This window comes from Pezoporus occidentalis, unplaced genomic scaffold (genome assembly GCF_034315485.1).
Source record: "Pezoporus occidentalis ecotype Australia unplaced genomic scaffold, CSIRO_AGI_Poc_V1 ctg331, whole genome shotgun sequence".
NCBI classification, from domain to species: Eukaryota; Metazoa; Chordata; class Aves; order Psittaciformes; family Psittacidae; genus Pezoporus; species Pezoporus occidentalis.
In genome coordinates, this window is record NW_026915280.1 from 136,967 (window position 1) to 152,552 (window position 15,586).

General features: G+C 39.5%; 1 protein-coding gene across 1 annotated transcript in view; it reads left to right on the forward strand.

The window, feature by feature from the left end:
* Nucleotides 1-15,586, forward strand: part of LOC134169112 (AF4/FMR2 family member 2-like) — a 154,264-nt gene that overhangs the window by 116,427 nt on the left and 22,251 nt on the right. The window contains exons 7-12 of the mRNA XM_062629366.1: nt 1,907-2,069; nt 2,601-3,620; nt 5,697-5,821; nt 11,806-12,037; nt 13,956-14,095; nt 14,629-14,692. Of these exons, the coding sequence (XP_062485350.1) occupies nt 1,907-2,069; nt 2,601-3,620; nt 5,697-5,821; nt 11,806-12,037; nt 13,956-14,095; nt 14,629-14,692 (1,744 nt within the window). The remainder of the gene's footprint in view (nt 1-1,906; nt 2,070-2,600; nt 3,621-5,696; nt 5,822-11,805; nt 12,038-13,955; nt 14,096-14,628; nt 14,693-15,586) is intronic.

Below are 15,586 nucleotides of genomic sequence, written 5' to 3' on the forward strand. Positions count from 1 at the left end.
TTTCTTTCTTCTTGGAAACAGTTGTAATGAAGTAGGAAAACTCAGGTTTCATCTGCTTTAAGTGTTTTCTAAACAGAAAATATAAGGCCAAAACCACAATATATTGAAGTGAAAGGCAAAATCCCTTACAAACACATTTACTTGTTTCCTTTTTCACTGTAAAAACAAGTCTTTTGCTACACTTTCTTGAGCTTCACTGAAAAGGAGGGATAAAGAAAGAAAAGCAAATGTGAAAATAGTTTCCAAAAATAGTGACTTTAAATACGAAGTGCAAGATTTACCTTTTAATTCAGCAGTGATTAGTTCTCCATGATAGTTTTGGAAATGCCAATGTTTTTAAAAGCATCTATTTGATTTACCTGTTACTTCCAGTTGAAATTTGTAAAGTAGCTCTATTTGAATCAGCTGAGTGAAGAGCCTCTAGAAGAAGGGGAGGGGAGGGAGAGAAGTATATGCACTTAATGAGCAACAAAGCTAGTGATCTGTAGGAATTACCCAAGTGAGTAATTTTGTTTCATTAATGCACCCTAAAGCACCAAGCTGTTTTTTGTCAATGGGCACTGCAGGGCCATTGCAGTGCTCAAAGAGACAGTTATGTTACCAACTGCAGTGTAAGGGATAGGTTTACCAACAAGGAGGGAGAGAGAAAGTAGCTTAGCATAAGAAGAAAATTAAAGACCATCTATTATTGTCACTGAAGCCAATGGCAATACTTGTAAAAACTCTAGCAGAGCAGGTCACACGTAGTTTTTTGACTTTTCCAACTTCCAGTTTCTTGGTTAGTGTGGTTTCTTAAGAAGGCATCTTGATGCGCATAGCATCTCAGTTTGAAAGGGGAAGAAAGGCGTGTTCCTGGCTTACTTGAATCATTCTTGGAGGGAAGTAAAAAAGCAGATAGCAGGAATGAAGGCAAAGCTGTATTATGACTTCTATGCATCTCAGAATCGCTCAATATGGGACACACAGAGCATATGATATATTAAGTTGAAGTATTGAATATCCATAAAGGAGTACTAGCAAGCGGTGTCAATTTTCAAACACTTTGCTTTGTCAGCTTCACAAATTTAAAATCAGTCATCAAAAAGTCCCTGAACAGATCAGCTGAAGAGACATAAAACCTTATGGTTATCTTCCTGAGAAAAAAGTTGAAATTAAAGGTGAGTTTATAAAGACGCAGATGGCAGAATTCATAGTGCTTAAAACTGGGGTCATCCAACCTCTCAGTTTAGAAATAAATGCTGAGGAAAGACAATGACACCCAGTGCATTGCTAATAAATACATCCTGGAGGACAGTTGAACATGCAGAAAAATAGATTTCACAGAGAGGCTTATTTTCAGCATGAATGCCATTTTCTCACTGCATTATCATAAACATGGGAGAAAAAACAGCTATAAATAAAAAATTCTGGGGCAGTCCCTGCGGACTTGTCAAAAATATGTAGGTTTTGTACACTGCAGTGTAGAAGTATTCATTAAAATTAATTTTTAAAATGCCCCATCCAATATTAGTTGCCTGATGTCCTTCCTTTCATCATAAATTATAAATGAACCAGCAAAAAATGAAGAAACCGTGATTCCATTAATAAATTATTGAAGTGTGATTGTTAGTATTTGCAATCACTGGGCTAATAAGCTCAGGCTTGTGACACTGAAGTGTTTCTCATTTAAGGGTGATGGTGATGGTGATGTGATTAACACCATTATCAGTGTGTCCTGTGAAGCATAAACCCAATGGGCTCCTTTGGTGCCTATGCAGTGACCCATGAAGCTTTCACTGGTCTGTACTGCAGGAGGGGGAGTTGACACAGAAGAAAGTCGGTGTGAACTGGGTTCACTGGGTAGCTCCCCCCAAGGCGACACTTTAAAAAAGCAGCATACTGACACGAGAGGCTCTTCTCCCCACAGCAGCCTGCCCGTGCCAGCAGCGCACGCAACTGGCTTGGCCCATTCCAGTGGCGGCTCCGGGAGCTCCAGTGAGTCCGAGAGCAGCTCTGAGTCTGACTCCGACAGCGAGAGCAGCTCCAGTGACAGTGAGTGCAACGAGGAGTCACGCAGTGCCACGCCAGAGGTAAAGCCACGCTCAGCTCCTCCCCAGTGGGTGCTCGGAGGGGAAAGCATGGACAAACATGAAATCCTGCTCCCTGATAGGAGATGTTGGAGTTCTCTGCTGTTTGATGCTGTTGACTTTTTTCCCACTTCACAGTTTTATGTGTATGACCCACATACTCATACTAGCTTTTGGAAGAATCCTTCTGGCCTACATTTGAATTCTTTGAAAGAAATATTTAGATTTTTGCCAGTAGCTAGAGAAGATTTTATTGACACAGTGTTCATCTGGGACTAAGGGAAGGCAACATAACAAAAGTATGTCTTCAGGGACCAGATAAACTTTTTAGTTGTATTAAATTTCTCCAGGGTAACATTGTAAACCAGATAAGGAAGCCTAATTAACCATAAATACTCCATAAATACTCCCATAAAACTAGCAGTCACCACTAGTTGACTGAAATAAAAGGGTACATTAAAAACATTCTCTTTTAAAGGGAAAAGCGTTGCTTCTGTGTGTGAGATTTGTTCCTTGTCATTCTTCCATCTGCAGCCTGAACCCCCCTCAACAAACAAATGGCAGCTGGATAAATGGCTAAATAAAGTGAACCCCCACAACAAGACCATCATCAACAATCAAAATGAGCCTCACAGTGAGACCAGCTCCCAGACCCAGAGCAACCAGCAGGCCGAAGGGCCTAACAAAGGGAAACTCAACAGCAGCCTGCCCCCAACCGATTCCAAAGACCGGGCGATCCTTAGTCCCATCCGAGAGAAAGCCAAACCACGGGTTGCCCAGAAAACCCCAGAGGCAAAAAGCTCCAAGCAGAAGTCACCAGCTCATAATGAGCCAACTTCACAAAGGACTACTGGGAAAAAGCAACCCAAAAAGGTAGAAAGGACTTCCAGTGTAGAAGAGTATAACTGGCCCAAACCAAATAATATCAGCAACACTCCCAAAGAAAAAGACACACAGGAACCCCCCGAGCAGCCAAAGGTTCGAACTAAAGCAGCAGTTGGAAAGACTGCTCCAAGGAAAGAACCACGAACTAGCACAGGTCTCACTTCAGAGAAGAAGAAGTACAGAGGCCCCAGCAAAATTGTCCCCAAATCCCGGGAATTCATTGAAACGGATTCATCTACTTCTGACTCAAACACAGACCAGGAGGAGAGCTTGCAGGCTAAGGTATTGCCAGCTTGCCCTGGCTCTGCCAGCGGTGTCAAAGCAAAGGACTCTGGCAGTAACATCCTCAGCGTAAGTAGTTTAACTAGCAATGGCAGCAACACATCTATTGACCAGACTAGCAATGACCTGGAGGAGCAGCTCTTTTCTCCTATTCCAATCGTACAAAACGAACTTCTGTCCCCTCTGAGAGAATATGAAGAACTCAAATCTCTGTGGGTGAAAATAGACCTTAGTTTACTCTCTAGGATACCTGGACAAGAGCCTTTTGAGACCACATCTGTGAAAAGTGAACCAAGAGAGGCAAATGTGAAACACAGGCGACCATCTCGTGAGTCCCCTACCCCAGCACCTGAAAAGCCGCCCACAAAATCCAAAAGGAAACACAAGGTAAGTAATTTTCACTGTCTGGAGGAAAACATTGGATTTGTATGCATCCTTGATGTCAGGATCACTCTCTGATTCCTCACTGCACCTGCAGCAGGGCTGTAAGGAGGACTCATAACACTAAGGCTTTATTGTTTTTTCAAAGAACATACATTTACAAGTGCATTACTGCAAATTAGCATCAGAAACCAGTAAAAACCAAACTCCAGCTGACAAAATCAATGAACAATGTATTTTTTTGACATTGGTCTTACAAGCTTTTTCACTCTATTTGCTCACTTATCCATTAATTTCTAGTGTCCTCTAATCTGCAGAAGAATTCCCAATGACAAGTTAATATGACTACGGGTTCAGTCATACCCAGAAAATGTGACTTCTATTTGGAAGGCAGGATTTTATTGTCTTCAGAATTAAGGCATTTTCACCACTGGCTTAAATAGGCATAGCTTCATTAAAGTCAATGGAGTGGTGCTTGCTTATGCTCCTGGTGAATTTAGTCTGTATTGTTTTGTTGTATAAACAAATGTGATTCATAGAAATATAATTTTCTTAACTAGCTGCTTTCTCTACACAGCTACCTGAAAAAGCAAATATATTTTGACTTAAGGTGTTATGGTTTACCATGTGTTTTGTGTTATTTATACCCAAGGGTATCCTATCTTGTGGGGTATGACAGTGCACATCAAACTAAACGTGTATTTGGAAAAACAAATACTGAAGTTTTATATCATAAATGAATTTTTGTAGTCAGTTTTTCCAGCTGGAATGGTTGTGCTCTGGTCTGTCTGTGAGAAGTCATCATAGCATGGGTTTTTTTATACCCCAGATTTTATAAATGATTGTGAGTGTGACTTCAGCTGTCTGTTGTAGTGGACTTCTTGAAATCCTGAGTTTGAGCAGTCCAGTGCTACGAGAGAGTTAACTAAACAAAGACAGACAATGCCAGGCAGACACAGGGTCTGCACCCCTGCCTACATGAGTCACTGCACTGGCTCCTTCCCTGTTGAATTAAGTGGAAATAATCACATGAGTAAACTCAGCAGGTTTTTATTCAATTTATATTCTAGCTGTACACTAAGGGCAGATATGTAAGAAAGAAGGAGGAAAGAAAAGGGATGCATAAGTGTCCATGCTTATGTGTATGTATAAGTACACCAGGGTGCATACTAATAATGCAAAAAACCTTCTTGCTAGGTACCTTAATGGAGTGTCAGTATGATGGAGACGGAATCTTGGCTAGTATTGGCAACTAAACTGAGGGCTCCCAGGAAAAATAACATGGTCATGAAAAATGGAACCTCATAATTTGAATCAGAAAGTAAAAAAAAATGAGGAATCTCACTCTGGGACTGTGCAAACATAAGTTACCCTCTGGAACAGCCTATTCAGTTGCTGTGTGATTGTTCCCAAGGGGAAACAAGCCAATTAGGATGACTTGAGGGTATATCATCAGTTGAAAAAGGGTAGGGAGAGCCTGATTTCTGTTTCTAAATCATGCTATTAAAAGATTTATTTTAGCCACCTACTAGAGGGCTCAAAGGCTGATATGAAGGTTCCAGTGACAGAGCAGTAATCAGCTTTGCTTGTATCATCCTAGTTCAGACGCAAAAGTCATGCATCAGGGAATCTTTCAAAGCAAATTTTAAACCAGCTGTCGCTGTTAATGACTACCCCAGCTTGGTACTCCAGTCTTCTAGTCCTGTGAGGAATACTTACTAAGGGAAGTTTTCCCATCAACTTCTATTAAGTCAGTGAGTAAAAGCTATTTACTTGAGTAAGATTTGGTGCTATCACGTCATTCCATCTGAATTATTAATTACATTCCAGTGCACTACAGAAGATAACTACAACACATGAGGCATTTTGTTGCTTAATTATCTGGCTATGTCGTTTGTTATGTAACTTCATGTATCATGTTTGGAGCACATTTAGCCCTGATTTCAGGTGACTTTCACTTCTCTTAGACCAGTATTTTAACTGCTGCTACTGTAAAGGAAATGCATTGAGATTCCTGAGCCCTTCTTAATAACAAGTGAAACTGCATGCTGAATCTTTCAAATTCTACTCTTTTCATTAAAGCAGACAGAAAGCCTGGATACCTTTGTTGAAAGCAAGAAACAGCGTCTGGAGGACTCTTCAGCTTCATGCCTGCTCCCACCTTGTATCTCTCCAATACCAAATCATAGATTAACCAGCACTAAAGAGTAAGTTGGGTTTCTTTTACAAATAACATTCATGAGGGATTTCATGGTAATGTTCTATAAATGTCTCTGCTGTAGACCCAGGTGTGGTTTACAGCCCATAAGGGTAAGTGACCCAGCATCACTATTCCCATCATTCAGGAAGAAGTTCCATGTGGTTTTGGATGATATTCATTCATCCTTCTGATGGACCACAGGCATTCAGAATGCCACCGCAATCCTGGTGTGCTCTTTTACCCCATACTATGTCTTTTCAATGTTCTTTATTGCCCCATCATCCTTAACCCCTATGGCCAGAAGATCCTACTAAAAGTGGGCTTTATTTGATTGCCTGGAATTTATTTGTTTTAAATTGTTTTCATAAGAGACGGTTTTCTGATTTATTGAACAAAATAGTGACTTTGCTGTTCACTTCAGTGGTTCTTATTCTTTAACTGTGTGTACAGCCATGCCAGGGGTGACCAATCTTAATGTTTCAGACATGTCCTTTGTATTTGATTACAGACATGTAATCAGATACCTTGTGCCTTTCAGAATGTCTTTGAGAGATGGCTATAATGCTTGAGCAAACAGGTGCCACAAAAATAATGATTCTGATTAGTATAATCACAAGATTAACATTCTATAAATAACCAAAGAGTTCAATTCCCTTCTGTCATCAATTCTTTGCTTTTACAGTTTTGAGACGAGGCATTTCTTTCTGCTGGGACAAGCAGAGGATCAAACCCTCAATGTACTTCTGAAAACAATTTGAGTGTAGTAGTATTTAAATTTAGATAAACTTCAAAGATTGTTTATGAAATAGCATACAAAATTTAAAACCCATAAGGAAGGTTGAGCATCATTTTATTTATCCTAGTATATAAATACCAAGGACTAACTTAAGTCCTTGAGCTAAGCCCTCATTTTACCACTGGGAAAGTCAGTTGGAGTCTGAAAAAGGCAGATGAGTTGAAACTTACAGTGTGTTCTGTAACATGTTGCATATTTGATAAAGATCATGATGGGTGTTGCCTGATTGTAATTGCTAGAAATACAATATGCAGAGATATATTGCAGGGGGAATCAAGGATTATCCATCCCCAACACCTCCACAATCCATTAAAAAAATCCTTCTACACTTGCCACCAGCAAGCCCTAAGGATCCACCCCCAACCTGATGTTTCTTAATTTGAGCTTGTTTTCCAGGTCATTAATTTGATTCCTTGGAGCTTGGTATTCTCTGTTAAAATACAGTTGTGTCCATCAATAGTTATTTCCATATGCCAGCTTTTTGTCTTGTCTGCCTCAAGTTTTTAAACAAAATTTTCTGACTTCTTTTTCACCGCAGTGATTGAGCCCTGGATCACACTGCATTTGTTATTAGTGTTTTCTGAGTTCACTTGAAACAAATGCAATATTGTTTGATAATTCAGGTCTTCAACTCCCAGCAATGTGCAACTGAATAGAGATCAACATATTTCCCAGAAGATTAGGGAGCTGGCTGAACTGTGTGGTGACAAATTTCTGGAGAGCCCCAGATTATTTTTAAGTAGTCAGGAGTGCTTCTGTTCCTCAGAGGGTTAGGTAGAGTTTTAAGGGGAGGCAGAACAAAGGGGAAGCTGAAAGTACACTCTTCAAGGGCATGGGGGAAAATAACACTTCAGTGGTAAGAGGTTGAAAGACAGGCTTTGCCATTTTCTTCTTTATTCCCAAAGGTTTTACATTTCTTTCAGAACTCCTAAATCTCTATGTAAGAACTTTGAGAAATCAGGGTGATTCAGCCACAGGCATGATGGTGATGTTCATCCATTAAGAAGGTGGTATGTCCCATGGTGGATATTCCCACCTGGGAGGAGCCTTAAGTCTCTCGTGTTAGAACTTCATCCCTGTGCCAATACGCCAAGTTCCCCAAGACAGCCTTCAGAGACTTTCATTGGGGTTTTTATAGATAGAAGAGTCTTTTGACAGGAAGACTATGACCTCTAGGCTGAAATTTGGAGGCATTCAGGAATATGCAGGAATTGGTGAAAGACAGCCCCCTTTCACCGTGCCTCTACAGCTCTCACTAGCTTGCTGTCCATGGTTTAGACATTTGAATACATTTCCTCATAGTCTTTCCCTAAATATATGTGCTCATAAAGTAAACAAAGATGCACAATTAGTTTTAAAGGGTTACATTTCTAATATGGACAGTTATATGCCTAATTTCCACAAGTTTCTATGACTACATATACAATTTGAGTGTAGAAGTTTCAAGTGGTCAATTACGAACTTAAAAGCTGTTCACACAAGCTAAGAGCTGGTTTGTATTATGTAGTCATTTTATAAGCAACTGGTTATCTCTCTGTTTCTTCCCTCACACATTCTGGGGCTGATGCCTGTTCTTAAATCTGACATGACACTTAAAATTATTCAAACAAATGCTACTGTATTTTCCTTGTTTCTGATATTTCATAGCAAGTGAAGGAATAAATGATGCTGTGTTTTATCCAAGTAGTTAAAGCTGAAACACTGCTGTGAAGCTGGATTTTTGTCAGGTCAGCTGCTCCCTTTGCAGCAGAGGATTATTTACGTATTTACCTGCTTGCCAGAGCAATTTTAATTTAGGCATTAATTCTATGTGCTGCTGAATACCCTTTATATTTGAATACCTGATTGGTAGACCCAGTCCAGAGCACTGTTAGCCAATGTTTAGCAGTTTGTAACAATGCAGAGAGTTCTTTGCTGGTGCAGAATGTCTGAATTTCAAACTGGACTTGTACCAGTGAAACATGCTTGCTGTCTAGCAGGCGCACTGGAAGTCTGTCTGAGGCAAGCATTTCAGCCTGGTTTTCAAGATGTCCTGTTCCCTTTTGTTTGACCTGTAGTTGAAGATGCACCTATACTTGGCAGCACATATTAGCTGATCTTTTGGGTAGTCACAGCCATCTATATGCAGCATTTCATTGTGGACAGGGAGAGCTGAGGCAAAGAAAAACCAAATGATTGGTATAGGCAATGGTTTTGTGTCACTAATAAGCCAGAGATACCACTGAATACCACAAGGAGTGCATAAAGAAAAGGTAAAGAAAGGCAGCTTGAAATGTGAGAGGAAATGGAAATTTTCTCTCTCCTTCATGCAGTGACCTCTTGTTGCCTGCTTGTTTTCTGCCCCAGAAGAAACCTGGTTGGAAAAAAAAAAAAAATGGGGATCCTTCTTGGGTTTTGATAATTGGCCTTTTCAGTCACAAAAACTAAACCCTGCAGCCACAGGACCATCAGTTCTGCTTCTATTTTTCCTTAAACTTTTATTGTGTTTCTCCCTAGGTTTTATGTTTAGTTTAACTAACAATCATGTCAGCAAATTAAACCATTGAGTCTTGGTAATTATTGCAATAAATTCATTCAAAATTAGCAATTACTGCAATCAAAGACCAGTTTCTTAGGCATTTACAGCCCAAAGCAAAGTGACAATCTGGTTTACTGCTGGTAACAACCTAGTTCATAGAGGTTATTGTTAACATAAATGCTTTGGTGTAAATCTTAGGGAGGTAACATTACTAAATAAATTATTGGCTTACTTCCTTCAAAAACTCATAGGGTTAAGTAGGCAACAGGGGAAAAAAGAATAGAAAAGAAAAAAACTAAATAGAATTATAACCATAAAGTATTGGAGTTTTGAGTTCTATAGAAAAAAAATATCCTCAAGTTCATTTTATTTTGTGGTTAAGTCTTCCCACCCACAGAATGACGTGTGTGCCAGAGCTGAGGAGCTGCACCTGTATGTTGGTTTCCCCTCTTATATTTAAGTCCAGAGAAGGAGATAACTGGTGAAGTTTTAAGTCATGGCACTTACAGCCACCTTAAGTTTTTCTGATACTACTCTCATGATGCCTCCACCTCTGTGTACAGCTGAGCAATGTTGCTTCAGTTACTTCACATATGCCTTAAATTTCCCCGTGCAGTTGTAGACTCTGTGCAAGCAAGAGTCCTGCATTAGCCCTGGAAATATCCATGGGTGTGCTGAGGAACCTCACTAGCGGTGCAGAGTCAGAACCTGAAGGGGTCTTGGCCAGTAGCACAAGTTTTTCTTCATATGCTTTTGAGATCTACCAGGTGTGGTTGCTCTTCACTTTGCAAAGCTGTACCAGGGAGAAAGGAGACTTCCACACACCTCCATGCACAGCAGCCCAGAGAACTGTTTTGCTGTCTGCTCCCACCTGTATGTGCATATTCAGGATTCCCTGTGTAGGACACTCATTTGGGAGGCAGCGGGTTTGAATTCTGCTCCTGGGATTTCATTAACTGTGTCTGCTTTGCCTCTGCACAATCTGGTAACTTGCATGCTTTCCTGGGCATGCCCTCCTTTGGAAAACTTTCTTCTGGAAGAAGTTCAGTGTTATTGCGCTATAGCTGTGGTAAATACGTCTGAGTTCCAAAATGCCCTTTGGGGGTCAGAAAGCTAACAGATGAGGCTGCAAGTAAGAACTTTTTGGAGGCCATTGCAGGTCCACATGCACATAAAATCAGGCTCCTCAAAGAACTGCCAGTGTCTTCCAATCTGGTTGCTTTCCTTTGATCAGGACCATGTGTTTTCTGAGCAGGACAGGATCCATACCAGTCCTACTGTAAAGCAACATGAATTTCTGTGCTTATTTGATTCCTTTAGTCTGAAGATCTTTAATATCAGAATTTCAAATCGGATACTTTTAACTTTGCTGCACTCCAAACAGTTTTGATTAGAAGAGATATAAAACCCGAAACATGGGGAGCTTGTTTGATTTTACAGATAAACTAAAATAGTCTTCTATCACCAGATTTTATATCATATTTTTATATTCACCAAATGACCAAATGGGAATGACCAAAGTAGGTGTGGATCCTGATACTGTTGGCAAAACTGCAAAAGAAGCCAGGCTGGAATAAGAGAGCTCCAGAATGAGGAGCAAAGAAGCTTGGCTTGCCTTCCCCTCTTTCCCTGGTTACTTTAAGGCAGAGTAGATGTGTAATTCCTGACACTGACTGAAAGTGACTGGGAAGGAAACAAATTCTTTGTGACTTAATTTGTTATTGAAATTTTGGTCAATAATCATGAAAAGTAAATGACCGTGTAGCACAATATTAGATGTCTAACAAAAGATTAAAATTCAGGTTATCTTTACTGGCTGAGCTGGGACAGTACCAAAAATAAAAATCTATGAGCAGATTAACATGTTAAACAGCAGGGTGTTGGGTTCTGTTTTTATCCTTTTTGAGGGATTTGAGGGGAGAAAGGTCTGTGAGGTTTTTGGGGCTTTACTGTGTATCACAGCTGCTACTTCTAGCCAGCTAACAATTTCTGTACATAAAACAGACAACAGATTATCATATTACTTGAGCTTTCATGTCAAAACCACATTCATTTTCTGAATCAAGTTCAATTCATCAACCAATATTTGCTCAAGGGCTTTTACCAGCTACAGTGTATCGTTTTAATATAGTGTTGAACATTGGTTTTATTCTAGAGGTCAAATAATTATTATCTTGTTATTATTATGGTTATCATTTTGTAGTTGTTACAAATTTTTTTTTTTGGTTCATGTGCCATGTGCTGTTATGCTTTTTGCAGAGGTTGCTTATGTGGGTCCTAATCCACCTTTTAAGAAGATGCGTAATGTTAAACACATAAATAGTCATACTTGATGTCAAAGGAACTAACCCCATGCATAAAACTTTCCAGCACTTTGCTGAGTCAGAACCTCTGTGACCTCTTAAATGAAGACTGACTCAAATTAGCATTTAAATTGGACAATTTATACTAATGCACTGGAAGTTGTCCTCCAAAGCAAGAGGCTTCTGCAGCCATTGAAAAGGCAGAGGTAGCTCTTCTGTTTTCCCTGCCTATTTCCTTTTGACTTAGTTCCTAGGACATGGGGACTGCAGGACATATTTGAGGGTAGAGCAGGCTTCTCAGTAAATATAATCCTGGTTCTATGGAGGATTAACCGAGATTCTTGAAATGCAACTGATTCTTATCTGTGTCCCAGGAGCAGCGGTAACTCAGTGAAAAAGGTGGCAAAGAAAAGAGAAGAGAAGCTGTTCCCTCCTCCGTTATCCCCACTCTTGGACGAGCCTGTGCACCGGCGGCACAGCAGTGACAACAGCTCCTTCAGCCAGGAGACAAACATCACAAACACCTCTCAGACCAGCAGCTCTTCCTCCTCTGTTTCTAAACACAGAAAGAATGAAAATAAATCTTCTAACCCCAAAGGAATCTGTGTAAGTAACTGACCTCAGTTTTTGGAAGTGAACAAGATAAAATTAACTTAGCTTTGTTCTGTTTGATTTTTTCTTCCCCCTCAGTATCTATTTTTAAATGCTTATGTAGCCCCACTCAAGATCAACGACGAGTGGATCTTTGCAGAGCTGGTCATAGGCAACTCTTGTAAGTTCCATTTTTAGGTCAGCATCGGGCATTTACTTGGCACTGTGTATTGGTCCCAGAGCCTCAGAGGAGAGCTTTGCAGCCACCAGCTAGCTGCAATTAATCCCTTAGATCTGTAGCTATAGCACAAACTCTTCAAAAATAAAGCTTCAAGAATTTTGGTATCCATCATTTGAATAATTTCCCCAGATTCTCACCTAGAATTAAGTACTGTAGTTATACTGAATATTGTGGACTAAAGTAAACAATAAAAATCTAACAAAAAACTACCTGTCCATAGGACACTCAACATGGAAATACCTTGTCTCAGGTTTGCAGTCTCCCAGCTTCCAGCAGTTAGGTTTATTTACATCTAATATCCATGAATTATGTGTATAAGCTTTCAGATACCATGTAAATAGTTGGCTTTTTCACCAAAAAAAAAACAAACCAAACCATCATTCTGTTAGGGCCATCTCCTGTTCAAAGTTTTTAATATAGGCAATTCTTGTTTGCTTGCTTTTCACCAGATTCAGATGAGGTTTTTTACTGAAAATACATGAAAAAGAGCCAAGCCTAGAAACTGCATAGCAAATTCACTAAAAAAAAAGTAAAGTTTCACATCTGTTTGTTATCCCCTTTTAGGTTAAACAGGCAAACTTGAGGGTTTGGGCCCATTTTAAATAAACCCTCTTGAGTTTCAGACATATCATTTAGTATCAAATTGTATCTTGTCAAATTTAAAAGACAAGAGAAAATTCTGCCACAGAAAAGGACACGCGTAGCCCCGTTTCTCACAGTTCGATGCTTCGTGAGAGGTTGTTACCCTGCACTGTAATAGTAAAACTCACAACTTGCATTGGATCGTAGGTGACAAATCACTTCACCTTGTTCATTCATCCCTGTTGCTTTCTGATATCATTGTGTCACTTCAAGCTGCGAGACTAATACACATGCCTTCAACTGAAATCAATGCCAAAATGAACCGCATATGTCAGCAAATACACAATGCTATGTAAACAGCAGGGCCACTTCCTCTTGCTCCCAGCATCTCTAGTCAGATTTATCCTTGGTTTATCTATTAACCTGATATATGACATATTTGTGTTCTAAAATATGTTAGACTTCTTTTCCTAGTTCATTGGTTCATCTGTAATTTAGTTTATCTGGCTGTGGACCTAGCTTGCAAGTTGCAGCTGCCTGATTAAAAAGTTTCAGTTATGCTTCTGGTTTTAATCAGTGCAAAGTCACAACTCCTGACTTCTGCTTTCCATTCTTCTCTCTGTTCTGTGCCGCAAGGGTGAGGAAGCCACTTCTTGCTGAAATCTGAGCAGACTTTTCAGACACCTTACAGTTAGATAATAATAATATAGAAAAATAGTTACATTAGTGTGATACTCCTTGAATGAAGTCGAGTTTACATCCAGCCCTTCTGCATTAGATTTCCCCAACGTTGCTTTCAGCAGTGTTTCTAGTCAGTCACACTGTGGCATCTGCGCTGATTTCATCTAGGAGTGTAAGTTAATGAGTTCAGGTGATGGGTCAGAGGTAGAGTCGTATTGCCTAATTAACCTAATAGGCTTATGTTATAAAGGATAGAAGGGTGGTTTTGTGAGGTAACCTGGATGTAGTTGGGTATAAACAAGTGATAATTTGTGCCTTAGTCTTTTGTTTGTATGGTTTTTTTTTGTGAAGAGTGCATATGAGCACTTCCATTGTTGGAAGCTGTTTGCTTGAACTATCAAGAGTTAGTAACAGTCCTTTTTGATCTAGGAGGAAGAATCTCACAATGCACCAACAGCCAACCCTCTTCTTGACACTAGCCATCTAGAAACAGACATTTGGTCTGCAATGCCAACACTTTCCAATGGGAATTCTGAGACCAGAAGACCCAAAATAACATTTGATGATGTGTAAGTATTATTGGCGTCTGTGCTAGCTGGGATTTTTGTGCAAGCAGAGGTCCCAGTGAAAGAGATTATCTTTGATCATAACACTAGCATTGGGCACCTGTGTGGATAGTGCTGCACAAAGTTTTAATCTTTACAAATGAACTATTGTCACTGATTAATGAAGACTCAGTTGATAAATGTTTTTAGATCATGAATGTTGATTCACGGTAATTCTTTTTTTTTTTATTTTATTTTAGCTCCTCTAATGGAAACGTTTAATACTTAATTAATTTAAAATATTCTTCCTTTTCCTCTGTTCAGCAAACATTAATGGGTCCTTTGAGTATCCAGTTTCTTCAGCTAGTTATTTTACATTCTGGTTGCCCATCATATCTTTGCATACAGCAGCTTTAGATTAATACCAGGTTAAGATGTAGAGCTAAGTGGGTGTATATGTTGAAATTGCTCTTGGAAGCAGTCAGCAATTTTCTCAAACAATGTTTGTCCAACTGTATGAAAACAAAGACTTGAAATAATTGATTTTGTCTGTTTAGGCTTCACAATGCGGATTATTACATGCAGGAGGCTAAGAAGCTAAAGCATAAAGCAGATGCATTGGTAGGTTACCACGGGGGATTTTTGTCTCCACTACGGAACTGGGTGTTACAAAAATGTCTATTCTGAATGTCATCTAAAGTCTCAGAAACCAAGAGGAACCCTGATACTGGCTAAAGTATGCTTCAGATTGTACTCCATAAATACAGTGTCCACAGCAAGTCAAACCCTGAGCACCATTCCTAGCCTTTAACAGTTCATTCCCCCCCCAAAAAGAAGCTCCTTACAATAGTCGGTATCTCTTCTGAGGTGCAACAGTCACACTGTTTATTAAGGATGTAAGATAATTTCATGAAAGATGATGTGTATTTGAAATTTGGTTTCCTATTTACTTTGTGCTTAAACCAGAAGTGCTGAAATATTCCATTACAGAAAATTAAGAAAAGCCGATCACCCTCCACCCCATTATCTTGTGGTAAAACTGTTTGATAGTTCCAATCCAATTGTTTAAAATTTGCAACAATTGATTTTTAAATAGTACATTCATTTTTATTGCATGCTTTTAGGCTTTTCAGCACACTACTTCCCAAAAAGTTTTGCAATGAGGTAGTTCAATGCTGGGAAAGCTTTTATCTCATTTTACCCCAAATGAAATTCCAGTAAGATTGACCTAATTTTGCAAAGTATTTTGGTTTTGATAAAACTACTTAATCTGCCAGACTATCATAGCTTGTTCAGTCCAAGCTATTGCTAGCACTGAAGTGCCTTTAATAGCCATTTGCTTTGTAGGTAAGGACTTTGTTCCTGTAGTCTACATAGAGTACAGAACAGCAGCTCATTTAGGCAGGCTTAGTGGAACTTGAGTCCTCTCTTTATTTAAAGTAAAATGTCCAAAATGGGGTGTAGCCATTCACTTTGCCCCTCAAAATCAGAACTGAAAAAGAACTGGGTAATTAT